Here is a 27,539-nt window from a genome sequence, read left to right on the forward strand (position 1 = left end):
TCAGCACTGACCCTCCGACAGTGCCCACTCCCTCAGCACTGACCCTCTGACAGTGCCCACTCCCTCAGCACTGACCCTCCGACAGTGCCCTCTCCCTCAGCACTGACCCTCCGACAGTGCTCACTCCCTCAGCACTGACCCTCCGACAGTGCCCTCTCCCTCAGCACTGACCCTCTGACAGTGCCCGCTCCCTCAGCACTGACCCTCTGACAGTGCCCGCTCCCTCAGCACTGACCCTCCGACAGTGCCCTCTCCCCCAGCACTGACCCTCCGACAGTGCCCTCTCCCTCAGCACTGACCCTCCGACAGTGCCCTCTCCCCCAGCACTGACCCTCTGACAGTGCCCTCTCCCTCAGCACTGACCTTCCGACAGTGCCCACACCCTCAGCACTGACCCTCTGACAGTGCCCATTCCCTCAGCACTGACCCTCTGACAGTGCCCACTCCCTCAGCACTGATCTTCCGACAGTGCCCACACCCTCAGCACTGACCCTCCGACAGTGCCCTCTCCCTCAGCACTGACCCTCTGACAGTGCCCACACCCTCAGCACTGACCCTCCGACAGTGCCCACTCCCTCAGCACTGACCCTCCGACAGTGCCCTCTCCCTCAGCACTGACCCTCCGACAGTGCCCTCTCCCTCAGCACTGACCCTCCGACAGTGCCCACTCCATCAGCACTGACCCTCCGACAGTGCCCACTCCCTCAGCACTGATCCTCCGACAGTGCCCGCTCCCTCAGCACTGACCCTCTGACAGTGCCCTCTCCCTCAGCACTGACCCTCCGACAGTGCCCTCTCCCTCAGCACTGACCCTCCGACAGTGCCCACTCCCTCAGCACTGACCCTCCGACAGTGCCCGCTCCCTCAGCACTGACCCTGTGACAGTGCCCACTCCCACAGCACTGATCCTCCGACAGTGCCCACTCCCTCAGCACTGACCCTCCGACACTGTCCACTCCCTCAGCACTGACCCTCCGACAGTGCCCACTCCCCCAGCACTGACCCTCCGACAGTGCCCTCTCCCTCAGCACTGACCCTCCGACAGTGCCCTCTCCCCCAGCACTGACCCTCTGACAGTGCCCTCTCCCTCAGCACTGACCCTCCGACAGTGCTCACTCCCTCAGCACTGACCCTCTGACAGTGCCCACTCCCTCAGCACTGACCCTCCGACAGTGCTCACTCCCTCAGCACTGACCCTCTGACAGTGCCCACTCCCTCAGCACTGACCCTCCGACAGTGCCCTCTCCCTCAGCACTGACCCTCCGACAGTGCCCACTCCCTCAGCACTGACCCTCTGACAGTGCCCACTCCCTCAGCACTGACCCTCCGACAGTGCCCTCTCCCTCAGCACTGACCCTCCGACAGTGCTCACTCCCTCAGCACTGACCCTCCGACAGTGCCCTCTCCCTCAGCACTGACCCTCTGACAGTGCCCGCTCCCTCAGCACTGACCCTCTGACAGTGCCCGCTCCCTCAGCACTGACCCTCCGACAGTGCCCTCTCCCCCAGCACTGACCCTCCGACAGTGCCCTCTCCCTCAGCACTGACCCTCCGACAGTGCCCTCTCCCCCAGCACTGACCCTCTGACAGTGCCCTCTCCCTCAGCACTGACCTTCCGACAGTGCCCACACCCTCAGCACTGACCCTCTGACAGTGCCCATTCCCTCAGCACTGACCCTCTGACAGTGCCCACTCCCTCAGCACTGATCTTCCGACAGTGCCCACACCCTCAGCACTGACCCTCCGACAGTGCCCTCTCCCTCAGCACTGACCCTCTGACAGTGCCCACACCCTCAGCACTGACCCTCCGACAGTGCCCACTCCCTCAGCACTGACCCTCCGACAGTGCCCTCTCCCTCAGCACTGACCCTCCGACAGTGCCCTCTCCCTCAGCACTGACCCTCCGACAGTGCCCACTCCCTCAGCACTGACCCTCCGACAGTGCCCTCTCCCTCAGCACTGACCCTCCGACAGTGCCCACTCCCTCAGCACTGACCCTCCGACAGTGCCCACTCCATCAGCACTGACCCTCCGACAGTGCCCACTCCCTCAGCACTGATCCTCCGACAGTGCCCACTCCATCAGCACTGACCCTCCGACAGTGCCCACTCCCTCAGCACTGACCCTCCGACAGTGCCCACTCCCTCAGCACTGACCCTCCGACAGTGCCCGCTCCCTCAGCACTGACCCTGTGACAGTGCCCACTCCCACAGCACTGATCCTCCGACAGTGCCCACTCCCTCAGCACTGACCCTCCGACACTGTCCACTCCCTCAGCACTGACCCTCCGACAGTGCCCACTCCCCCAGCACTGACCCTCCGACAGTGCCCTCTCCCTCAGCACTGACCCTCCGACAGTGCCCTCTCCCCCAGCACTGACCCTCTGACAGTGCCCTCTCCCTCAGCACTGACCCTCCGACAGTGCCCTCTCCCTCAGCACTGACCCTCCGACAGTGCCCACTCCCTCAGCACTGACCCTCCGACAGTGCCCGCTCCCTCAGCACTGACCCTGTGACAGTGCCCACTCCCACAGCACTGATCCTCCGACAGTGCCCACTCCCTCAGCACTGACCCTCCGACACTGTCCACTCCCTCAGCACTGACCCTCCGACAGTGCCCACTCCCCCAGCACTGACCCTCCGACAGTGCCCTCTCCCTCAGCACTGACCCTCCGACAGTGCCCACTCCATCAGCACTGACCCTCCGACAGTGCCCTCTCCCCCAGCACTGACCCTCTGACAGTGCCCTCTCCCCCAGCACTGACCCTCTGACAGTGCCCTCTCCCTCAGCACTGACCCTCCGACAGTGCCCTCTCCCTCAGCACTGACCCTCCGACAGTGCCCACTCCCTCAGCACTGACCCTCCGACAGTGCCCGCTCCCTCAGCACTGACCCTGTGACAGTGCCCACTCCCACAGCACTGATCCTCCGACAGTGCCCACTCCCTCAGCACTGACCCTCCGACACTGTCCACTCCCTCAGCACTGACCCTCCGACAGTGCCCACTCCCCCAGCACTGACCCTCCGACAGTGCCCTCTCCCTCAGCACTGACCCTCCGACAGTGCCCACTCCATCAGCACTGACCCTCCGACAGTGCCCACTCCCTCAGCACTGACCCTCCGACAGTGCCCTCTCCCTCAGCACTGACCCTCCGACAGTGCCCTCTCCCTCAGCACTGACCCTCCGACAGTGCCCACTCCATCAGCACTGACCCTCCGACAGTGCCCACTCCCTCAGCACTGATCCTCCGACAGTGCCCGCTCCCTCAGCACTGACCCTCTGACAGTGCCCTCTCCCTCAGCACTGACCCTCCGACAGTGCCCTCTCCCTCAGCACTGACCCTCCGACAGTGCCCACTCCCTCAGCACTGACCCTCCGACAGTGCCCTCTCCCTCAGCACTGACCCTCCGACAGTGCCCTCTCCCTCAGCACTGACCCTCCGACAGTGCCCACTCCCTCAGCACTGACCCTCCGACAGTGCCCTCTCCCTCAGCACTGACCCTCCGACAGTGCCCACTCCCTCAGCACTGACCCTCCGACAGTGCCCACTCCGTCTGCACTGACCTTCCGACAGTGCCCACTCCCTCAGCACTGACCCTCCGACAGTGCCCACTCCCTCAGCACTGACCCTCCGACAGTGCCCGCTCCCTCAGCACTGACCCTGTGACAGTGCCCACTCCCACAGCACTGATCCTCCGACAGTGCCCACTCCCTCAGCACTGACCCTCCGACACTGTCCACTCCCTCAGCACTGACCCTCCGACAGTGCCCACTCCCCCAGCACTGACCCTCCGACAGTGCCCTCTCCCTCAGCACTGACCCTCCGACAGTGCCCTCTCCCCCAGCACTGACCCTCTGACAGTGCCCTCTCCCTCAGCACTGACCCTCCGACAGTGCCCTCTCCCTCAGCACTGACCCTCCGACAGTGCCCACTCCCTCAGCACTGACCCTCCGACAGTGCCCGCTCCCTCAGCACTGACCCTGTGACAGTGCCCACTCCCACAGCACTGATCCTCCGACAGTGCCCACTCCCTCAGCACTGACCCTCCGACACTGTCCACTCCCTCAGCACTGACCCTCCGACAGTGCCCACTCCCCCAGCACTGACCCTCCGACAGTGCCCTCTCCCTCAGCACTGACCCTCCGACAGTGCCCACTCCATCAGCACTGACCCTCCGACAGTGCCCACTCCCTCAGCACTGACCCTCCGACAGTGCCCTCTCCCTCAGCACTGACCCTCCGACAGTGCCCTCTCCCTCAGCACTGACCCTCCGACAGTGCCCACTCCATCAGCACTGACCCTCCGACAGTGCCCACTCCCTCAGCACTGATCCTCCGACAGTGCCCGCTCCCTCAGCACTGACCCTCTGACAGTGCCCTCTCCCTCAGCACTGACCCTCCGACAGTGCCCTCTCCCTCAGCACTGACCCTCCGACAGTGCCCACTCCCTCAGCACTGACCCTCCGACAGTGCCCGCTCCCTCAGCACTGACCCTGTGACAGTGCCCACTCCCACAGCACTGATCCTCCGACAGTGCCCACTCCCTCAGCACTGACCCTCCGACACTGTCCACTCCCTCAGCACTGACCCTCCGACAGTGCCCACTCCCCCAGCACTGACCCTCCGACAGTGCCCTCTCCCTCAGCACTGACCCTCCGACAGTGCCCTCTCCCCCAGCACTGACCCTCTGACAGTGCCCTCTCCCTCAGCACTGACCCTCCGACAGTGCTCACTCCCTCAGCACTGACCCTCTGACAGTGCCCACTCCCTCAGCACTGACCCTCCGACAGTGCTCACTCCCTCAGCACTGACCCTCTGACAGTGCCCACTCCCTCAGCACTGACCCTCCGACAGTGCCCTCTCCCTCAGCACTGACCCTCCGACAGTGCCCACTCCCTCAGCACTGACCCTCTGACAGTGCCCACTCCCTCAGCACTGACCCTCCGACAGTGCCCTCTCCCTCAGCACTGACCCTCCGACAGTGCTCACTCCCTCAGCACTGACCCTCCGACAGTGCCCTCTCCCTCAGCACTGACCCTCTGACAGTGCCCGCTCCCTCAGCACTGACCCTCTGACAGTGCCCGCTCCCTCAGCACTGACCCTCCGACAGTGCCCTCTCCCCCAGCACTGACCCTCCGACAGTGCCCTCTCCCTCAGCACTGACCCTCCGACAGTGCCCTCTCCCCCAGCACTGACCCTCTGACAGTGCCCTCTCCCTCAGCACTGACCTTCCGACAGTGCCCACACCCTCAGCACTGACCCTCTGACAGTGCCCATTCCCTCAGCACTGACCCTCTGACAGTGCCCACTCCCTCAGCACTGATCTTCCGACAGTGCCCACACCCTCAGCACTGACCCTCCGACAGTGCCCTCTCCCTCAGCACTGACCCTCTGACAGTGCCCACACCCTCAGCACTGACCCTCCGACAGTGCCCACTCCCTCAGCACTGACCCTCCGACAGTGCCCTCTCCCTCAGCACTGACCCTCCGACAGTGCCCTCTCCCTCAGCACTGACCCTCCGACAGTGCCCACTCCCTCAGCACTGACCCTCCGACAGTGCCCTCTCCCTCAGCACTGACCCTCCGACAGTGCCCACTCCCTCAGCACTGACCCTCCGACAGTGCCCACTCCGTCTGCACTGACCTTCCGACAGTGCCCACTCCCTCAGCACTGACCCTCCGACAGTGCCCACTCCCTCAGCACTGACCCTCCGACAGTGCCCGCTCCCTCAGCACTGACCCTGTGACAGTGCCCACTCCCACAGCACTGATCCTCCGACAGTGCCCACTCCCTCAGCACTGACCCTCCGACACTGTCCACTCCCTCAGCACTGACCCTCCGACAGTGCCCACTCCCCCAGCACTGACCCTCCGACAGTGCCCTCTCCCTCAGCACTGACCCTCCGACAGTGCCCTCTCCCCCAGCACTGACCCTCTGACAGTGCCCTCTCCCTCAGCACTGACCCTCCGACAGTGCCCTCTCCCTCAGCACTGACCCTCCGACAGTGCCCACTCCCTCAGCACTGACCCTCCGACAGTGCCCGCTCCCTCAGCACTGACCCTGTGACAGTGCCCACTCCCACAGCACTGATCCTCCGACAGTGCCCACTCCCTCAGCACTGACCCTCCGACACTGTCCACTCCCTCAGCACTGACCCTCCGACAGTGCCCACTCCCCCAGCACTGACCCTCCGACAGTGCCCTCTCCCTCAGCACTGACCCTCCGACAGTGCCCACTCCATCAGCACTGACCCTCCGACAGTGCCCACTCCCTCAGCACTGACCCTCCGACAGTGCCCTCTCCCTCAGCACTGACCCTCCGACAGTGCCCTCTCCCTCAGCACTGACCCTCCGACAGTGCCCACTCCATCAGCACTGACCCTCCGACAGTGCCCACTCCCTCAGCACTGATCCTCCGACAGTGCCCGCTCCCTCAGCACTGACCCTCTGACAGTGCCCTCTCCCTCAGCACTGACCCTCCGACAGTGCCCTCTCCCTCAGCACTGACCCTCCGACAGTGCCCACTCCCTCAGCACTGACCCTCCGACAGTGCCCGCTCCCTCAGCACTGACCCTGTGACAGTGCCCACTCCCACAGCACTGATCCTCCGACAGTGCCCACTCCCTCAGCACTGACCCTCCGACACTGTCCACTCCCTCAGCACTGACCCTCCGACAGTGCCCACTCCCCCAGCACTGACCCTCCGACAGTGCCCTCTCCCTCAGCACTGACCCTCCGACAGTGCCCTCTCCCCCAGCACTGACCCTCTGACAGTGCCCTCTCCCTCAGCACTGACCCTCCGACAGTGCTCACTCCCTCAGCACTGACCCTCTGACAGTGCCCACTCCCTCAGCACTGACCCTCCGACAGTGCTCACTCCCTCAGCACTGACCCTCTGACAGTGCCCACTCCCTCAGCACTGACCCTCCGACAGTGCCCTCTCCCTCAGCACTGACCCTCCGACAGTGCCCACTCCCTCAGCACTGACCCTCTGACAGTGCCCACTCCCTCAGCACTGACCCTCCGACAGTGCCCTCTCCCTCAGCACTGACCCTCCGACAGTGCTCACTCCCTCAGCACTGACCCTCCGACAGTGCCCTCTCCCTCAGCACTGACCCTCTGACAGTGCCCGCTCCCTCAGCACTGACCCTCTGACAGTGCCCGCTCCCTCAGCACTGACCCTCCGACAGTGCCCTCTCCCCCAGCACTGACCCTCCGACAGTGCCCTCTCCCTCAGCACTGACCCTCCGACAGTGCCCTCTCCCCCAGCACTGACCCTCTGACAGTGCCCTCTCCCTCAGCACTGACCTTCCGACAGTGCCCACACCCTCAGCACTGACCCTCTGACAGTGCCCATTCCCTCAGCACTGACCCTCTGACAGTGCCCACTCCCTCAGCACTGATCTTCCGACAGTGCCCACACCCTCAGCACTGACCCTCCGACAGTGCCCTCTCCCTCAGCACTGACCCTCTGACAGTGCCCACACCCTCAGCACTGACCCTCCGACAGTGCCCACTCCCTCAGCACTGACCCTCCGACAGTGCCCTCTCCCTCAGCACTGACCCTCCGACAGTGCCCTCTCCCTCAGCACTGACCCTCCGACAGTGCCCACTCCCTCAGCACTGACCCTCCGACAGTGCCCTCTCCCTCAGCACTGACCCTCCGACAGTGCCCACTCCCTCAGCACTGACCCTCCGACAGTGCCCACTCCGTCTGCACTGACCTTCCGACAGTGCCCACTCCCTCAGCACTGACCCTCCGACAGTGCCCACTCCCTCAGCACTGACCCTCCGACAGTGCCCGCTCCCTCAGCACTGACCCTGTGACAGTGCCCACTCCCACAGCACTGATCCTCCGACAGTGCCCACTCCCTCAGCACTGACCCTCCGACACTGTCCACTCCCTCAGCACTGACCCTCCGACAGTGCCCACTCCCCCAGCACTGACCCTCCGACAGTGCCCTCTCCCTCAGCACTGACCCTCCGACAGTGCCCTCTCCCCCAGCACTGACCCTCTGACAGTGCCCTCTCCCTCAGCACTGACCCTCCGACAGTGCCCTCTCCCTCAGCACTGACCCTCCGACAGTGCCCACTCCCTCAGCACTGACCCTCCGACAGTGCCCGCTCCCTCAGCACTGACCCTGTGACAGTGCCCACTCCCACAGCACTGATCCTCCGACAGTGCCCACTCCCTCAGCACTGACCCTCCGACACTGTCCACTCCCTCAGCACTGACCCTCCGACAGTGCCCACTCCCCCAGCACTGACCCTCCGACAGTGCCCTCTCCCTCAGCACTGACCCTCCGACAGTGCCCTCTCCCCCAGCACTGACCCTCTGACAGTGCCCTCTCCCTCAGCACTGACCCTCCGACAGTGCTCACTCCCTCAGCACTGACCCTCTGACAGTGCCCACTCCCTCAGCACTGACCCTCCGACAGTGCTCACTCCCTCAGCACTGACCCTCTGACAGTGCCCACTCCCTCAGCACTGACCCTCCGACAGTGCCCTCTCCCTCAGCACTGACCCTCCGACAGTGCCCACTCCCTCAGCACTGACCCTCTGACAGTGCCCACTCCCTCAGCACTGACCCTCCGACAGTGCCCTCTCCCTCAGCACTGACCCTCCGACAGTGCTCACTCCCTCAGCACTGACCCTCCGACAGTGCCCTCTCCCTCAGCACTGACCCTCTGACAGTGCCCGCTCCCTCAGCACTGACCCTCTGACAGTGCCCGCTCCCTCAGCACTGACCCTCCGACAGTGCCCTCTCCCCCAGCACTGACCCTCCGACAGTGCCCTCTCCCTCAGCACTGACCCTCCGACAGTGCCCTCTCCCCCAGCACTGACCCTCTGACAGTGCCCTCTCCCTCAGCACTGACCTTCCGACAGTGCCCACACCCTCAGCACTGACCCTCTGACAGTGCCCATTCCCTCAGCACTGACCCTCTGACAGTGCCCACTCCCTCAGCACTGATCTTCCGACAGTGCCCACACCCTCAGCACTGACCCTCCGACAGTGCCCTCTCCCTCAGCACTGACCCTCTGACAGTGCCCACACCCTCAGCACTGACCCTCCGACAGTGCCCACTCCCTCAGCACTGACCCTCCGACAGTGCCCTCTCCCTCAGCACTGACCCTCCGACAGTGCCCTCTCCCTCAGCACTGACCCTCCGACAGTGCCCACTCCATCAGCACTGACCCTCCGACAGTGCCCACTCCCTCAGCACTGATCCTCCGACAGTGCCCGCTCCCTCAGCACTGACCCTCTGACAGTGCCCTCTCCCTCAGCACTGACCCTCCGACAGTGCCCTCTCCCTCAGCACTGACCCTCCGACAGTGCCCACTCCCTCAGCACTGACCCTCCGACAGTGCCCGCTCCCTCAGCACTGACCCTGTGACAGTGCCCACTCCCACAGCACTGATCCTCCGACAGTGCCCACTCCCTCAGCACTGACCCTCCGACACTGTCCACTCCCTCAGCACTGACCCTCCGACAGTGCCCACTCCCCCAGCACTGACCCTCCGACAGTGCCCTCTCCCTCAGCACTGACCCTCCGACAGTGCCCTCTCCCCCAGCACTGACCCTCTGACAGTGCCCTCTCCCTCAGCACTGACCCTCCGACAGTGCTCACTCCCTCAGCACTGACCCTCTGACAGTGCCCACTCCCTCAGCACTGACCCTCCGACAGTGCTCACTCCCTCAGCACTGACCCTCTGACAGTGCCCACTCCCTCAGCACTGACCCTCCGACAGTGCCCTCTCCCTCAGCACTGACCCTCCGACAGTGCCCACTCCCTCAGCACTGACCCTCTGACAGTGCCCACTCCCTCAGCACTGACCCTCCGACAGTGCCCTCTCCCTCAGCACTGACCCTCCGACAGTGCTCACTCCCTCAGCACTGACCCTCCGACAGTGCCCTCTCCCTCAGCACTGACCCTCTGACAGTGCCCGCTCCCTCAGCACTGACCCTCTGACAGTGCCCGCTCCCTCAGCACTGACCCTCCGACAGTGCCCTCTCCCCCAGCACTGACCCTCCGACAGTGCCCTCTCCCTCAGCACTGACCCTCCGACAGTGCCCTCTCCCCCAGCACTGACCCTCTGACAGTGCCCTCTCCCTCAGCACTGACCTTCCGACAGTGCCCACACCCTCAGCACTGACCCTCTGACAGTGCCCATTCCCTCAGCACTGACCCTCTGACAGTGCCCACTCCCTCAGCACTGATCTTCCGACAGTGCCCACACCCTCAGCACTGACCCTCCGACAGTGCCCTCTCCCTCAGCACTGACCCTCTGACAGTGCCCACACCCTCAGCACTGACCCTCCGACAGTGCCCACTCCCTCAGCACTGACCCTCCGACAGTGCCCTCTCCCTCAGCACTGACCCTCCGACAGTGCCCTCTCCCTCAGCACTGACCCTCCGACAGTGCCCACTCCCTCAGCACTGACCCTCCGACAGTGCCCTCTCCCTCAGCACTGACCCTCCGACAGTGCCCACTCCCTCAGCACTGACCCTCCGACAGTGCCCACTCCATCAGCACTGACCCTCCGACAGTGCCCACTCCCTCAGCACTGATCCTCCGACAGTGCCCGCTCCCTCAGCACTGACCCTCTGACAGTGCCCACTCCCACAGCACTGATCCTCCGACAGTGCCCACTCCCTCAGCACTGACCCTCCGACACTGTCCACTCCCTCAGCACTGACCCTCCGACAGTGCCCACTCCCTCAGCACTGACCCTCCGACAGTGCCCACTCCGTCTGCACTGACCTTCCGACAGTGCCCACTCCCTCAGCACTGACCCTCCGACAGTGCCCACTCCCTCAGCACTGACCCTCTGACAGTGCCCACTCCCTCAGCACTGACTCTCCGACAGTGCCCTCTCCCTCAGCACTGACCCTCCGACAGTGCTCACTCCCTCAGCACTGACCCTCTGACAGTGCAGCACCCCCTCAGCACTGACCCTCTGACAGTGCCCACTCCCTCAGCACTGACCCTCTGACAGTGCCCGCTCCCTCAGCACTGACCCTCTGACAGTGCCCGCTCCCTCAGCACTGACCCTCCGACAGTGCCCACTCCCTCAGCATTGACCCTCCGACAGTGCCCACTCCCTCAGCACTGACCCGGGGGTGACCGGGTGTGTCTCTCTGACATTCCCCGCTCTGTCGGGGGGTGACCACACAAGGTGAAAGGTCAGTCTGAGATGGTCAATCCCTTGGTGGTCATTGTGGGGGAAGGTCTGGGTGAGAGGGTCAGTGACTCTCCTTCGGTGTCTCTCTGAGTGACCACCCGGCCCTGGGGCTCTTCTGTCTGCCTCGAACCCAGATAGGAACTGATTCTGGAACGTTCCATCGATTATCCCTCCGGGAGGTTCCTGGGCTGTTTTGTCAGGGGGTGGGTGACCGAGGGCTGGTGGGGGGGGAGTGTGGAGGGTGGCCGAAGGGTCTGTGCAGCGCGGGTGGGTATTTAAGGCCTTCTGTTGTCGATAATCCAGGCTTGTTCTGTCTGACTAGGCCGAGACTGCGGCCAATCGCATTTGCAAAGTGCTCGCAGTGAACCAGGAGAACGAGAAACTGATGGAGGAGTACGAGAAACTCGCGAGTGAGGTAGGTACCCTCGAGGGAGGGAGGTAGGTCGCCGCGAGGGAGGGAGGTACCCTCGAGGGAGGGAGGTAGGTACCCTGGAGGGAGGGAGGTAGGTACCCTCGAGGGAGGGAGGTAGGTCACCTCGAGGGAGGGAGGTAGGTACCCTCGAGGGAGGGAGGTAGGTCGCCGCGAGGGAGGGAGGTAGGTACCCTCGAGGGAGGGAGGTAGGTCGCCGCGAGGGAGGGAGGTAGGTATCCTCAAGGGAGGGAGGTAGGTCGCCTCGAGGGAGGGAGGTACCCTCGAGGGAGGGAGGTAGGACACCGCGAGGGAGGGAGGTAGGTACCCTCGAGGGAGGGAGGTCACCTCGAGGGAGGGAGGTAGGTACCCTCGAGGGAGGGAGGCAGGTACCCTCGAGGGAGGGAGGGAGGTACCCTCGAGGGAGGGAGGTAGGTCACCGCGAGGGAGGGAGGTAGGTACCCTCGAGGGAGGGAGGTAGGTCACCGCGAGGGAGGGAGGTAGGTCACCGCGAGGGAGGGAGGTAGGTACCCTCGAGGGAGGGAGGTAGGTCACCGCGAGGGAGGGAGGTAGGTCACCGCGAGGGAGGGAGGTAGGTATCCTCAAGGGAGGGAGGTAGGTCACCGCGAGGGAGGGAGGTAGGTACCCTCGAGGGAGGGAGGTAGGTACCCTCGAGGGAGGGAGGTAGGTACCCTCGAGGGAGGGAGGGAGGTACCCTCGAGGGAGGGAGGTAGGTCACCGCGAGGGAGGGAGGTAGGTACCCTCGAGGGAGGGAGGTAGGTATCCTCGAGGGAGGGAGGTAGGTCACCGCGAGGGAGGGAGGTAGGTACCCTCGAGGGAGGGAGGTAGGTCACCGCGAGGGAGGGAGGTAGGTCACCGCGAGGGAGGGAGGTAGGTATCCTCAAGGGAGGGAGGTAGGTCACCGCGAGGGAGGGAGGTAGGTACCCTCGAGGGAGGGAGGTAGGTACCCTCGAGGGAGGGAGGGAGGTACCCTCGAGGGAGGTAGGTAGGTCACCGTGAGGGAGGGAGGTAGGTATCCTCAAGGGAGGGAGGTAGGTCACCTCGAGGGAGGGAGGTAGGTCACCGCGAGGGAGGGAGGTAGGTCACCTCGAGGGAGGGAGGGAGGTACCCTCGAGGGAGGGAGGTACCCTTGAGGGAGGGAGGTAGGTCACCTCGAGGGAGGGAGGGAGGTACCCTTGAGGGAGCGAGGTAGGTGACCGCGAGGGAGGGAGGTAGGTACCCTCAAGGGAGGGAGGTACCCTCGAGGGAGCGAGGTAGGTCACCGCGAGGGAGGGAGGTAGCCTTGAGGGAGGGAGGAAGGTCACCTTGAGGGAGGGAGGTAGGTCACCTCGAGTGAGGTAGGTACCCTCAAGGGAGGGAGGTAGGTGACCGCGAGGGAGGGAGGTAGGTACCCTTGAGGGAGCGAGGTAGGTACCCTCGAGGGAGGGAGGTAGGTGACCGCAAGGGAGGGAGGTAGGTCACCGCGAGGGAGGAAGGTAGGTCACCTCGAGGGAGGGAGGTAGCCTTGAGGGAGGGAGGAAGGTCACCTCGAGGGAGGGAGGTAGGTCACCTCGAGGGAGGGAGGTAGCCTTGAGGGAGGGAGGAAGGTCACCTCGAGGGAGGGAGGTAGGTACCCTTGAGTGAGGTAGGTACCCTCGAGGGAGTGAGGTAGGTACCCTCGAGGGAGGGAGGTAGGTGACCGCAAGGGAGGGAGGTAGGTCACCGCGAGGGAGGAAGGTAGGTCACCTCGAGGGAGGGAGGTAGCCTTGAGGGAGGGAGGTAGGTCGCCTCGAGGGAGGGAGGGAACCTCAAGAGGGGGAGGGACTCTCGAGGGAGGGAGGTACCCTCGTGGGAGGGCGGGATCCTCAAGGGAGGGATATGCACTCGAGGGAGATAAGTAACTTTGAGAAAGGGAGGTCCCCTCGAGGGGTGTCGGTAACCTCGAGGGAGTGAGGTTCCATGAGTGAGGGAGATTTCATCGAGGGAGGGAGGGAGGGTGTTGGCATGGGATTATCGAAACCCAGTGTCCACTTGGCCCCTCCTCCAGCCTGTCCCACAGGAACAGCAGGAGGCCATTCAGCCCCCTGCTCCAGCCTGTCCCACAGGAACAGCAGGAGGCCATTCAGCCCCCTGCTCCAGCCTGTCCCACAGGAACAGCAGGAGGCCATTCAGCCCCTCCTCCAGCCTGTCCCACAGGAACAGCAGGAGGCCATTCAGCCCCCTCCTGGACGCTCTTGGCCAGGAGGAGGCCGTTCAGTCCCTCTCACGACTCTCTCCCTCTCTCCGTGCAGCTGTTGGAATGGATCCGCCGGACGATCCCATGGCTGGAGAACCGGATCCCGGAGAAGACGATGAGGGCCATGCAGCAGAAACTGGAGGATTTCCGGGATTACCGGAGGGTCCACAAGCCGCCCCGGGTGCAGGAGAAGTGCCAGCTGGAGATTAACTTCAACACACTGCAGACCAAACTGAGGCTCAGTAACCGGCCGGCCTTCATGCCATCTGAGGGGAAGATGGTGTCTGTACGTACGGAGGGGCCATCGGGGGGGGGGGACAGGGAGGGGGGAGGGGAGAGGAGGGGGTATGGGGCGGGGGAGGGTTCCGGTGTATCACAGACCCTCCCACCCCCACCACCGAATCCAGGCTCCCATCCCACCAAACCGCCCATAAATGTGACCTTCTCAAAATGGCCGCCTTGGCCGCGGTGTTTCCCAACCAAGAGGAAGGGGGACACCCAAGATGGCGGAGATGAGCTTCCTGGGTCGTCGTCGGGGCGGGTGCTGAGCCTCCCGGGGTGTGTTGGGGGGGGGGGGTAGGGTTTTGGTTCCCATGCCCTTGGAACGTCATAGGAGCAACAGGAGGCCATTGGACCCCTCTGGGGGCTCCCATGTTCGATTCGACCGTGCCCAATCCAATTGCAGCCAGAACCCCACTCCCCTCCAATACCCCTCAACGCACTTCCCTCATCGACCAGAATCCTCCCGAAATTGGTCTTGATTATCTCCAGTGACCACCCGTCCTCCCCTCTTCGGGGGGAGAGAATGCTACAGATTCTAATCCCACCCCCCACCAACCTCCTCAGAGAGAAGAAATTCCTCCTCTCCGTCCTCAATGGGAGATCCCTCATTCTGAGAGTGTGTGTGTGTCCCTCACCCCCCCCCCTCCATCATCCACCCCCTCCTCCAAGCGAGGGGAAACCATCCTCTCCCCCTGTCACCCCACCCCAGTCAGCACCTCACCCATCTCAGGATGGTCACCAGGACATTCCCAAACGCTCCCACCTTCCCTCCGTTCCCCAGGAAGCAGAGGGGAAACGCCCGCGCGGATCGTGCGCCAGATGTGGCCTCACCCGCAGCCTGGACGGTTTCGGGTAAATCCTGCCCCACGTTGAGATGCCAGTTGCCTGGCGTTAAACCATGACCCCCCCCCGCCCCCCAGCTCCGTTCTCAATCACAGTGTTCCCAGTCACCCAGATCCCTCTGCCCGTCAATATTCCCCAGTCTGGTAACGTCCTGTTGTTCCCTGGTTTTGACTTGTCCCAGTGTAACCCTCTCCTCCATGCACCCCACCCCAAATCTCCCTGCTCTCGCCCTCCCCCCCCCACACACTGTGGGGAGGGGGGACAGTTGGTGACTCTTTCCCCATGTTGGCCTGACCCCTTCTCTCCAGGGCGATAGCGAGGAGGGGGAAGGGTAAAACTGGGGGACCCTCGTTGATTGGAATCTTCTTATCCTGCCTCCCGCCCTCTCAACACGGCCTCCCCTCCCTTCGGTCTGCCCACCAGGACATTGCAAACGCTTGGAAAGGTTTGGAGCAAGTGGAGAAGGGTTACGAGGAGTGGCTGTTAACAGAGATCCGCCGTTTGGAGAGATTGGACCATCTGGCAGAGAAATTTAAACAGAAATGTACCCTTCATGAAGCTTGGACAGCAGGTAGGTGACTCCCATCTCATACAGTCTGACCCCTGACTCCCCCACACACTGACCCCTGAACCCCAACACACTGACCCCTGAACCCCAACACACACTGACCCCTGACTCCCCCCACACACTGACCCCTGAACCCCCCACACACTGACCCCTGACTCCCCCCACACACTGACCCCTGAACCCCCCACACACTGACCCCTGAACCCCAACACACACTGACCCCTGAACCCCAACACACACTGACCCCTGAACCCCAACACACACTGACCCCTGAACCCCCCACACACTGACCCCTGAACCCCAACACACACTGACCCCTGACTCCCCCCACACACTGACCCCTGACTCCCCCCACACACTGACCCCTGACTCCCCCCACACACTGACCCCTGAACCCCAACACACACTGATCCCTGACTCCCCCCACACACTGACCCCTGAACCCCAACACACACTGACCCCTGACTCCCCCCACACACTGACCCCTGAACCCCAACACACACTGACCCCTGACTCCCCCCACACACTGACCCCTGAACCCCAACACACACTGACCCCTGACACCCCCCACACACTGACCCCTGAACCCCAACACACACTGACCCCTGAACCCCAACACACACTGACCCCTGAACCCCAACACACACTGACCCCTGAACCCCAACACACACTGACCCCTGACTCCCCCCACACACTGACCCCTGACTCCCCCCACACACTGACCCCTGAACCCCAACACACTGACCCCTGACTCCCCCCACACACTGACCCCTGAACCCCAACACACACTGACCCCTGAACCCCAACACACACTGACCCCTGACTCCCCCCACACACTGACCCCTGAACCCCAACACACACTGACCCCTGACTCCCCCCACACACTGACCCCTGAACCCCAACACACACTGACCCCTGACTCCCCCCACACACTGACCCCTGAACCCCAACACACACTGACCCCTGACTCCCCCCACACACTGACCCCTGAACCCCAACACACACTGACCCCTGACTCCCCCCACACACTGACCCCTGAACCCCAACACACACTGACCCCTGACTCCCCCCGCACACTGACCCCTGAACCCCAACACACTGACCCCTGACTCCCCCCACACACTGACCCCTGAACCCCAACACACACTGACCCCTGAACCCCAACACACACTGACCCCTGACTCCCCCCACACACTGACCCCTGAACCCCAACACACACTGACCCCTGACTCCCCCCACACACTGACCCCTGAACCCCAACACACACTGACCCCTGACTCCCCCCACACACTGACCCCTGAACCCCAACACACACTGACCCCTGACTCCCCCCACACACTGACCCCTGAACCCCAACACACTGACCCCTGACTCCCCCCACACACTGACCCCTGAACCCCAACACACTGACCCCTGACTCCCCCCACACACTGACCCCTGAACCCCAACACACACTGACCCCTGACTCCCCCCACACACTGACCCCTGAACCCCAACACACACTGACCCCTGACTCCCCCCACACACTGACCCCTGAACCCCAACACACACTGACCCCTGACTCCCCCCACACACTGACCCCTGAACCCCAACACACTGACCCCTGACTCCCCCCACACACTGACCCCTGAACCCCAACACACTGACCCCTGACTCCCCCCACACACTGACCCCTGAACCCCAACACACTGATCCCTGACTCCCCCCACACACTGACCCCTGACTCCCCCCACACACTGACCCCTGAACCCCAACACACACTGACCCCTGACTCCCCCCACACACTGACCCCTGAACCCCAACACACTGACCCCTGACTCTGCCCACACACTGACCCCTGAACCCCAACACATACTTACCCCTGAACCCCAACACACACTGACCCCTGACTCCCCCCACACACTGACCCCTGAACCCCAACACACACTGACCCCTGACTCCCCCCACACACTGACCCCTGAACCCCAACACACACTGACCCCTGAACACCAACACACACTGACCTCTGAACCCCAACACACACTGACCCCTAAACCCCAACACACACTGACCCCTGAACCCCAACACATACTTACCCCTAAACCCCAACACACACTGACCCCTGGAACTCCAACGCACTGACCTCTAAACCCCAAAACACTGACCCCTGAACCCCAACACACACTGACCCCTAAACCCTAACACACTGACCCCTGACTCTGCCCACACACTGACCCCTGAACCCCAACACATACTTACCCCTAAACCCCCACACACACTGACCCCTGGAACTCCAACACACTGACCCCTAAACCCCAAAACACTGACCCCTGAACCTCAACACACACTGACCCCTAAACCCTAACACACACTGACCCCTGGAACCCCAACCTACACTGACCCCTGTCTCAACAGCGAAGGTTACCTCAGATTACAACAGGATCTGGACCAGATGGGCCAATGGGCTGAGAAGTGGCAGATGGAGTTTGATTTAGATAAATCCGAGGTGCTGCATTTTGGGAAAGCAAATCTTAGCAGGACTTATACACTTAATGGTAAGGTCTCAGGGAGTGTTGCTGAACAAAGAGACCTTGGAGTACAGGTTCATAGCTCCTTGAAAGTGGAGTCACAGGTAGATAGGATAGTGAAGGCAGCGTTTGGTATGCTTTCCTTTATTGGTCAGAGTATTGAGTACAGGAGTTGGGAGGTTGTGTTGCAGCTGTACAGGACATTGGTTAGGCCACTGTTGGAATATTGTGTGCAATTCTGGTCTCCTTCCTATCGGAAAGATGTTGTGAAACTTGAAAGGGTTCAGAAAAGATTTATAAGGATGTTGCCAGGGTTGGAGGATCTGAGCTACAGGGAGAGGCTGAACAGGCTGGGGCTGTTTTCCCTGGAGCGTCGGAGGCTGAGGGGTGACCTTATAGAGGTTTATAAAATCATGAGGGACATGGATAGGATAAATAGACAAAGTCTTTTCCCTGGGGTTGGGGAGTCCAGAACTAGAGGGCATAGGTTTAGGGTGAGAGGGGAAAGATATAAAAGAGACCTAAGGGGCAACTTTTTCACCCAGAGGGTGGTACGTGTATGGAATGAGGTGCCAGAGGATGTGGTGGAGGCTGGTACAATTACAACATTGAAGAGGCATTTGGATGGGTATATGAATAGGAAGGGTTTGGAGGGATATGGGCCGGGTGCTGGCAGGTGGGACTAGATTGGGTTGGGATATCTGGTCAGCATGGACAGGTTGGGCCGAAGGGTCTGATTCCGTGCTGTCCATCTCTATGACTCTGTGACTCTCCCCTCCCACTCCCTGACCCTGTCTGTCCCTCGGTGACCCTGTTCCCCTCTGTGTCTGACCCCACCTCTCTCTCTCTCTCTCTCTCTCTCTGTGACCCTGTTCCCCTCTGTGTCTGACCCCACCTCTCTCTCTCTCTGTCTCTCCGTGACCCTGTTCCCCTCTGTGTCTGACCCCACCTCCCTCTCTCTCTCTCTCTCTCTGTGACCCTGTTCCCCTCTGTGTCTGACCCCACCTCTCTCTCTCTCTCTCTCTCTCCGTGACCCTGTTCCCCTCTGTGTCTGACCCCACCTCCCTCTCTCTCTCTCTCTCTCTCTCGGTGACCCTGTTCCCCTCTGTGTCTGACCCCACCTCTCTCTCTCTCTCTCTCTCTCTCTGTGACCCTGTTCCCCTCTGTGTCTGACCCCACCTCTCTCTCTCTCTCTCTCTCTCTCTGTGACCCTGTTCCCCTCTGTGTCTGACCCCACCTCTCTCTCTCTCTCTCTCCGTGGCCCTGTTCCCCTCTGTGTCTGACCCCACCTCCCTCTCTCTCTCTCTCTCTCCGTGACCCTGTTCCCCTCTGTGTCTGACCCCACCTCCCTCTCTCTCTCTCTCTCTGTGACCCTGTTCCCCTCTGTGTCTGACCCCACCTCCCTCTCTCTCTCTCTCTCCGTGACCCTGTTCCCCTCTGTGTTTGACCCCACCTCCCTCTCTCTCTCTCTCTCTCTCTCTCTCTCCGTGACCCTGTTCCCCTCTGTGTCTGACCCCACCTCCCTCTCTCTCTCTCTCTCCGTGACCCTGTTCCCCTCTGTGTTTGACCCCACCTCCCTCTCTCTCTCTCTCTCTCTCTCTCTCCGTGACCCTGTTCCCCTCTGTGTCTGACCCCACCTCTCTCTCTCTCTCTCTGTGACCCTGTTCCCCTCTGTGTCTGACCCCACCTCCCTCTCTCTCTCTCTCTCTCTCTCTCTCCGTGACCCTGTTCCCCTCTGTGTCTGACCCCACCTCCCTCTCTCTCTCTCTCCGTGACCCTGTTCCCCTCTGTGTCTGACCCCACCTCCCTCGCTCTCTCTCTCCGTGACCCTGTTCCCCTCTGTGTCTGACCCCACCTCCCTCGCTCTCTCTCTCCGTGACCCTGTTCCCCTCTGTGTCTGACCCCACCTCTCTCTCTCTCTCTCTCTGTGACCCTGTTCCCCTCTGTGTCTGACCCCACCTCTCTCTCTCTCTCTCTCTCTCTCCCCGTGACCCTGTTCCCCTCTGTGTCTGACCCCACCTCTCTCTCTCTCTCCCCGTGACCCTGTTCCCCTCTGTGTCTGACCCCACCTCTCTCTCTCTCTCTCTCTCTCTCGGTGACCCTGTTCCCCTCTGTGTCTGACCCCACCTCTCTCTCTCTCTCTCTCTCCGTGACCCTGTTCCCCTCTGTGTCTGACCCCACCTCTCTCTCTCTCTCTCTCTCTCTCTCTCTGTGACCCTGTTCCTCTGTGTCTGACCCCACCTCTCTCTCTCTCTCTCTCTGTGACCCTGTTCCCCTCTGTGTCTGACCCCACCTCTCTCTCTCTCTCTCTCTCTCTGTGACCCTGTTCCCCTCTGTGTCTGACCCCACCTCTATCTCTCTCTCTCTCTCTCTCTGTGACCCTGTTCCCCTCTGTGTCTGACCCCACCTCTCTCTCTCTCTCTCTCTCTCTCTCTGTGACCCTGTTCCCCTCTGTGTCTGCCCCCACCTCTCTCTCTCTCTGTGACCCTGTTCCCCTCTGTGTCTGACCCCACCTCTCTCTCTCTCTCCGTGACCCTGTTCCCCTCTGTGTCTGACCCCCACCTCTCTCTCTCTCTGTGACCCTGTTCCCCTCTGTGTCTGACCCCACCTCTCTCTCTCTCTCTCCGTGACCCTGTTCCCCTCTGTGTCTGACCCCACCTCTCTCTCTCTCTCTCTCTCTCTCTGTGACCCTGTTCCCCTCTGTGTCTGACCCCACCTCCCTCTCTCTCTCTCTCTCTCTCTGTGACCCTGTTCCCCTCTGTGTCTGACCCCACCTCTCTCTCTCTCTCTCTGTGACCCTGTTCCCCTCTGTGTCTGACCCCACCTCTCTCTCTCTGTGACCCTGTTCCCCTCTGTGTCTGACCCCACCTCTCTCTCTCTCTCTCTCTCCGTGACCCTGTTCCCCTCTGTGTCTGACCCCACCTCCCTCTCTCTCTCTCTCTCTGTGACCCTGTTCCCCTCTGTGTCTGACCCCACCTCTCTCTCTCTCTCTGTGACCCTGTTCCCCTCTGTGTCTGACCCCACCTCCCTCTCTCTCTCTCTCTCTCTCTGTGACCCTGTTCCCCTCTGTGTCTGACCCCACCTCTCTCTCTCTCTCTCTCTGTGACCCTGTTCCCCTCTGTGTCTGACCCCACCTCTCTCTCTCTCTCTCTCTCTCTCTCTCCGTGACCCTGTTCCCCTCTGTGTCTGACCCCACCTCTCTCTCTCTCTCTCTGTGACCCTGTTCCCCTCTGTGTCTGACCCCACCTCTCTCTCTCTCTCTCTCTCTCCGTGACCCTGTTCCCCTCTGTGTCTGACCCCACCTCTCTCTCTCTCTGTGACCCTGTTCCCCTCTGTGTCTGACCCCACCTCTCTCTCTCTCTCTCTCTCTCTGTGACCCTGTTCCCCTCTGTGTCTGACCCCACCTCCCTCTCTCTCTCTCTCTCTCTCTGTGACCCTGTTCCCCTCTGTGTCTGACCCCACCTCTCTCTCTCTCTCTCTCTCTCTCTCTGTGACCCTGTTCCCCTCTGTGTCTGACCCCACCTCTCTCTCTCTCTCTCTCTGTGACCCTGTTCCCCTCCGTGTCTGACCCCACCTCTCTCTCTCTCTCTCTCTCTCTCTCTGTGACCCTGTTGGTGTCCCTGTCTCCCTCAGGGAAGGAGGACCTATTATCGCGGAAGGATTATGAATCAGCCACTCTGATGGAGATCCGAGCTCTGATGAGGAAACATGAAGCGTTTGAGAGTGACCTGGCAGCTCACCAGGACCGTGTGGAACAGATCGCAGCCATTGCCCAGGAGCTCAAGTACGAACTGGGAAAGCTCCCTCTACTGGGGGCTGCCCCCGTTCCTCCCCCTCCCCCCCCCCCCCCCCCCTCCACCCCCGACCTCAGGAAAGCTCCCTCTACAGAGCCCGGGCTCTCCGGGAAAGCTGACTCTACCGGTGGGTGCACCCAGGGAAAACGTCCTGTCCTGGGCACCACCCTCCCCGGGGACTCTGCCCACCGGGACACACACTCCCCCAGCAAAACAAAACCACTCCCTTCCCCCCCCCACCCCCCACCCCCCCAGGTCAACCCCCTCCCAATCGTCACCACCAACCTCTCTCTCTGCAAACCTCTCCCTCTCACTCCATCCCCACCTCCACCCACCCCCTCACCCCACCCTCGGGGATCTCCCTGTGCACCCCAGACCCCAACTCTGGGATCTCTCCATGCCCCGGCTCTGAGATCTCCCTGTGCCCCTGACCCTGGGATCTCCCTGTGCCCCTGTCCCTGGGATCTCCCTGTGCCCCTGTCCCTGGGATCTCCCTGTGCCCCTGACCCTGGGATCTCCCTGTGCCCCTGTCCCTGGGATCCCCCTGTGCCCCTCTCTCTGGGATCTCCCTGTGCCCCTCTCTCTGGGATCCCCCTGTGCCCCTCTCTCTGGGATCTCCCTGTGCCCGTGTCTCTGGGATCTCCCTGTGCCCCTCTCTCTGGGATCTCCCTGTGCCCCTCTCTCTGGGATCTCCCTGTGCCCTGTCCTCACTGCCCTGTGTTGTATTCACAGTGAGCTCGATTACCATGATGCCCGTGTCTCTGGGATCTCCCTGTGCCCCTCTCTCTGGGATCTCCCTGTGCCCCTCTCTCTGGGATCTCCCTGTGCCCCTCTCTCTGGGATCTCCCTGTGCCCTGTCCTCACTGCCCTGTGTTGTATTCACAGTGAGCTCGATTACCACGATGCGGTCAGTGTGAACAGCCGGTGCCAGGCCATCTGTGACCAGTGGGACACTCTGGGCACCCTCACCCAGAAACGGAGGGACGCCCTCGAGGTAGGTTAGACCCCACCCCCACCCCCACCCCCACCCCCACACTACACCCACACCCACCCCACACCCACCCCCACACTACACCCACACCCACCCCCAACCCACCCCACCCCCACACTACACCCACCCCCACACCCACCCCCACACTACACCCACCCCCACACCCACCCCCACACCCACCCCCACACTACACCCACACCCACCCCACACCCACACCCACCCCCACCCCCACCCCACCCCACACCAACACCCACCCCCACCCCCACCCCCACCCCACCCCCACACTACACCCACCCCCACACCCACCCCCCACACCCACACCCACCCCCACACCCACCCCCACCCCACCCCCACACTACACCCACCCCCACCCCCACCCCCCACACTACACCCACCCCCACACCCACCCCCACACCCACCCCCACACCCACCCCCACCCCACCCCCACACTACACCCACACCCACACCCACCCCCACCCCACCCCCACACCCACCCCCACCCCACCCCCACACTACACCCACCCCCACACTCACCCCCACACCCACCCCCACACCCACCCCCACCCCACCCCCACACTACACCCACACCCACACCCACCCCCACCCCACCCCCACACCCACCCCCACCCCACCCCCACACTACACCCACCCCCACACCCACCCCCACACCCACCCCACTCCCACCCCCACCCCACCCCCACACCCACCCCACACCCACACCCACCCCCACCCCACCCCCACACTACACCCACACCACCCCCACCCCACCCCCACACTACACCCACCCCCACACCCCACCCCCCACACTACACCCACACCACTCCCACCCCCACCCCACCCCCACACCCACCCCACACCCACACCCACCCCCACCCCACCCCCACACTATACCCACACCACTCCCACCCCACCCCCACACCCACACCCACCCCCACCCCCACCCCACCCCCACACTACACCAACCCCCACCCCACCCCCACCCCCACCCCCACCCCACCCCCACACTACACCCACCCCCACCCCACCCCCCACACCCACCCCCACACCCACCCCCACACCCACCCCCACACTACACCCACCCCCACACCCACCCCCACACCCACCCCCACCCCACACCCACCCCACCCCCCACACTACACCCACCCCCACACCCACCCCCCACACCACCCCCACACCCACACCCACCCCCACCCCCACCCCCACCCCCACCCCACCCCCACACTACACCCACCCCCACCCCACCCCCCACACCCACCCCCACACCCACCCCCACACCCACCCCCACACTACACCCACCCCCACACCCACCCCCACCCCCACCCCCACCCCACCCCCACACTACACCCACCCCCACCCCACCCCCACACTACACCCACCCCCACACTACACCCACACCCACTCCCACACCCACTCCCACACCCACCCCCACCCCCACCCCCACCCCACACCCACCCCCACGCTACACCCACCCCCACACCCACTCCCACACCCACCCCCACCCCCACCCCCACCCCACACCCACCCCCACACTACACCCACTCCCACACCCACTCCCACACCCACCCCCACCCCCACCCCCACCCCACACCCACCCCCACGCTACACCCACCCCCACCCCCACCCCACACTACACCCACCCCCACCCCCACCCCCACCCCACCCCCACACTACACCCACCCCCACCCCCACCCCCACCCCCACCCCACCCCACACTACACCCACCCCCACCCCCACCCCACCCCCACACTACACCCACCCCACACCCCACCCCCACCCCCACCCCACCCCCACACTACACCCACCCCACACCCCACCCCCACCCCCACCCCACCCCCACACCCACCCCCACACCCACCCCCACCCCCACCCCACCCCCACACTACACCCACACCCACACTACACCCACCCCACCCCCACACCCACACCCCCCTCCCCATACCCCACCCCCTCCATACCCCACCCTCACACCCCCCTCCCCATACCCCACCCCCTCCATACCCCACCCTCACACCCACACTACACCCACCCTCACCCCCACACCCTCCCTCACTCACACTCACTCTCTCTCCCTCACTCTCCCTCACTCACTATCCATCTCTCTCTCTCCTTTACTCACTCTCTCCCTCACTCACTCATATTCTCCATCTCTCTCACTCACTCACTCCCTCCCTCACTCACTCTCTCCCTCCCTCACACTCTCTCTCCCTCACTAATTCACTCTCTCCCTCACTCACTCTCCATCTCTCTCTCTCACTCACACTCTCTCTCCCTCACTCACTCACTCACTCATACTCTCTCTCTCCTTCACTCACTCACACTCTCTCCCTCCCCCTCACCCACACTCTCCCTTTCTCCCACACTGTCTCTCCCTCACTCATTCTCTCTCCCTCACTCTCTCTCACTCACTCTCTCTCTCCCTCACTCTCTCTCTCTCCCTCCCTCACTCACTCTCTCTCTTCCTCACTCTCTCTCCCCCCCCACACACTCTCTCTCCCTCATTCACACTGTCTCCCTCACTCTCACTCTCTCTCCCTCACTCTCTCCCTCATTCTCTCTCCATCTCTCCCTTTCTCTCTCCCTCGCTCACTCTCCAACTCTCTCTCTCCGTCTCTCCCTCCCTCTCTCCATCACTCTCTCTCTCCCTCATTCTCTCCCTCCCTCACTCTCCGTCTCTCCCTCCCTCTCCCTCACTGTCTCTCTCCCTCTCCCTCTCCCTCATTCTCTCCATCGCTCACTCTCCGTCTCTCCCTCCCTCTCCCGCTCACTCACTCACACTCACTGTCTCTCTCCCTCACTCACTCTCTCACTCATTCTCTCTCCATCTCTCCCTATCTCTCCCTCTCTCTCCCTCACTCTCTCCCTCACTCTCTCCGTCTCTCCCTCCCTCTCTCCCTCACTCACTCACTCTCACTGTCTCTCTCCCTCGTTCTCTCCCTCGCTCACTCTCCATCTCTCCCTCGCTCACTCTCCATCTCTCTCTCTCCCTCTCCCCCTCACTCACTGTCTTTCTCCCTCACTCTCCCTCTCTCTCTCCCTCATTCTCTCCCTCGCTCACTCTCCATCTCTCCCTCCCTCTCCCCCTCACTCACTGTCTCTCTCCCTCACTCTCTCTCTCTCTCCCTCGTTCTCTCCCTCACTCACTCTCCATCTCTCCCTCCCTCTCCCCCTCACTCACTGTCTCTCTCCCTCGTTCTCTCCCTCGCTCACTCTCCATCTCTCTCTCCATCTCTCTCTCTCCCTCTCCCCCTCACTCACTGTCTCTCTCCCTCACTCTCCCTCTCTCTCTCTCTCGCTCACTCTCCATCTCTCCCTCCCTCTCCCCCTCACTCACTGTCTCTCTCCCTCACTCTCCCTCACTCTCTCTCCCCCTCGTTCTCTCCCTCGCTCACTCTCCTTCCCTCTCTCTCTCCCTCGTTCTCTCCCTCCCTCACTCTCCGTCTCTCCCTCCCTCTCCCCCTCACTCACTGTCTCTCTCCCTCCCTCTTCCCCTCACTCTCCCTCGCTCACTCTCCCTCTCTCTCCGTCTCTCCCTCCCTCTCTCCCTCACTCTCCCTCTCTCTCTCCGTCTCTCCCTCCCTCTCCCCCTCACTCACTGTCTCTCTCCCTCGTTCACTCTCCCTCTCTCTCTCCGTCTCTCCCTCCCTCTCCCCCTCACTCACTCTCTCCCTCACTCTCTCTCCCTCTCTCTCTCCGTCTCTCCTGTTCTAGCGGAATGAGAAACTTCTGGAAACAATTGACCAGTTGTACCTGGAGTTTGCCAAGAGGGCGGCCCCGTTCAATAACTGGATGGACGGAGCGATGGAAGACCTCCAGGACATGTTCATCGTTCACAGCATCGAGGAGATCCAGGTGGGTGGCACAGGAAGATCCCATCGCTCTGCAGCACCCTCGGCTGTCCCCAAACCATTTCCGAGGGAATTGCACAGTTTCTGTGACCGAGAGGATGCGCCTCCCCAAAGGACTCATCATCTTAAAACGCTGGAACAGGAGGAGGCCATTCAGCCCATCGAGTCTGCTATCGCTCAATGAGATTGGAACATTCCCCAACTCCACTCTCCTCCCCTTTCTCCCTCACTCTTGAAGCCGCTTCCTAAATTAAAATCTCTCTCCCTCTCAGTTTTGAATATTCCCAAAGAGCTCTGCGGGAAAGAATTCCACATCCCACCCCACCCCCCCCCGACCCCCCCACCCCCCCGACCCCCCCCCCCCCCCCCCCCCCCCGAACCGACCCGGGAGAGAGATTCCTCCCCATCTCTGCCCAACGGGTGCCCCTTACTCAGAGGTTATACCCAGTGAGTCCAGACTCTACCGTCCAAGCCCCCTCCCAATGTCAATGCGGTCACCTCTCGTCTTTCTAAACTCCGAGGAGTACAGGCCCCCAAACCTACCCAACCTCCCCTCCATGGGACAGACCCTCCATGGGACAGACCCTCCATGGGACAGACCCTCCATGGGACAGTCCCTCCATGGGACAGACCCTCCATGGGACAGTCCCTCCATGAGGCAGACCCTCCATGGGGCAGTCCCTCCATGGGACAGTCCCTCCATGAGGCAGACCCTCCATGGGGCAGACCCTCCATGGGACAGACCCTCCATGGGACAGACCCTCCATGGGACAGTCCCTCCATGGGACAGACCCTCCATGGGGCAGACCCTCCATGGGACAGACCCTCCATGGGGCAGACCCTCCATGGGACAGACCCTCCATGGGACAGACCCTCCATG

At 62.6% G+C, this 27,539-nt stretch overlaps 1 protein-coding gene across 2 annotated transcripts in view; it reads left to right on the plus strand.

Moving 5' to 3' along the window:
- LOC140457139 (alpha-actinin-2) overlaps positions 1 to 27,539 on the plus strand; it is a 127,128-nt gene that overhangs the window by 68,412 nt on the left and 31,177 nt on the right. The window contains exons 5-10 of one of the 2 annotated variants that reach the window (XM_072551176.1): positions 11,507 to 11,599; positions 13,885 to 14,115; positions 15,378 to 15,525; positions 21,663 to 21,813; positions 22,709 to 22,817; positions 26,523 to 26,663. In XM_072551176.1, the coding sequence (XP_072407277.1) occupies positions 11,507 to 11,599; positions 13,885 to 14,115; positions 15,378 to 15,525; positions 21,663 to 21,813; positions 22,709 to 22,817; positions 26,523 to 26,663 (873 nt within the window). The remainder of the gene's footprint in view (positions 1 to 11,506; positions 11,600 to 13,884; positions 14,116 to 15,377; positions 15,526 to 21,662; positions 21,814 to 22,708; positions 22,818 to 26,522; positions 26,664 to 27,539) is intronic. The other variant, XM_072551175.1, reaches the window with a different exon arrangement.

Source organism: Chiloscyllium punctatum, chromosome 31, assembly GCF_047496795.1.
Source record: "Chiloscyllium punctatum isolate Juve2018m chromosome 31, sChiPun1.3, whole genome shotgun sequence".
In the NCBI taxonomy this organism is placed as follows: domain Eukaryota; kingdom Metazoa; phylum Chordata; class Chondrichthyes; order Orectolobiformes; family Hemiscylliidae; genus Chiloscyllium; species Chiloscyllium punctatum.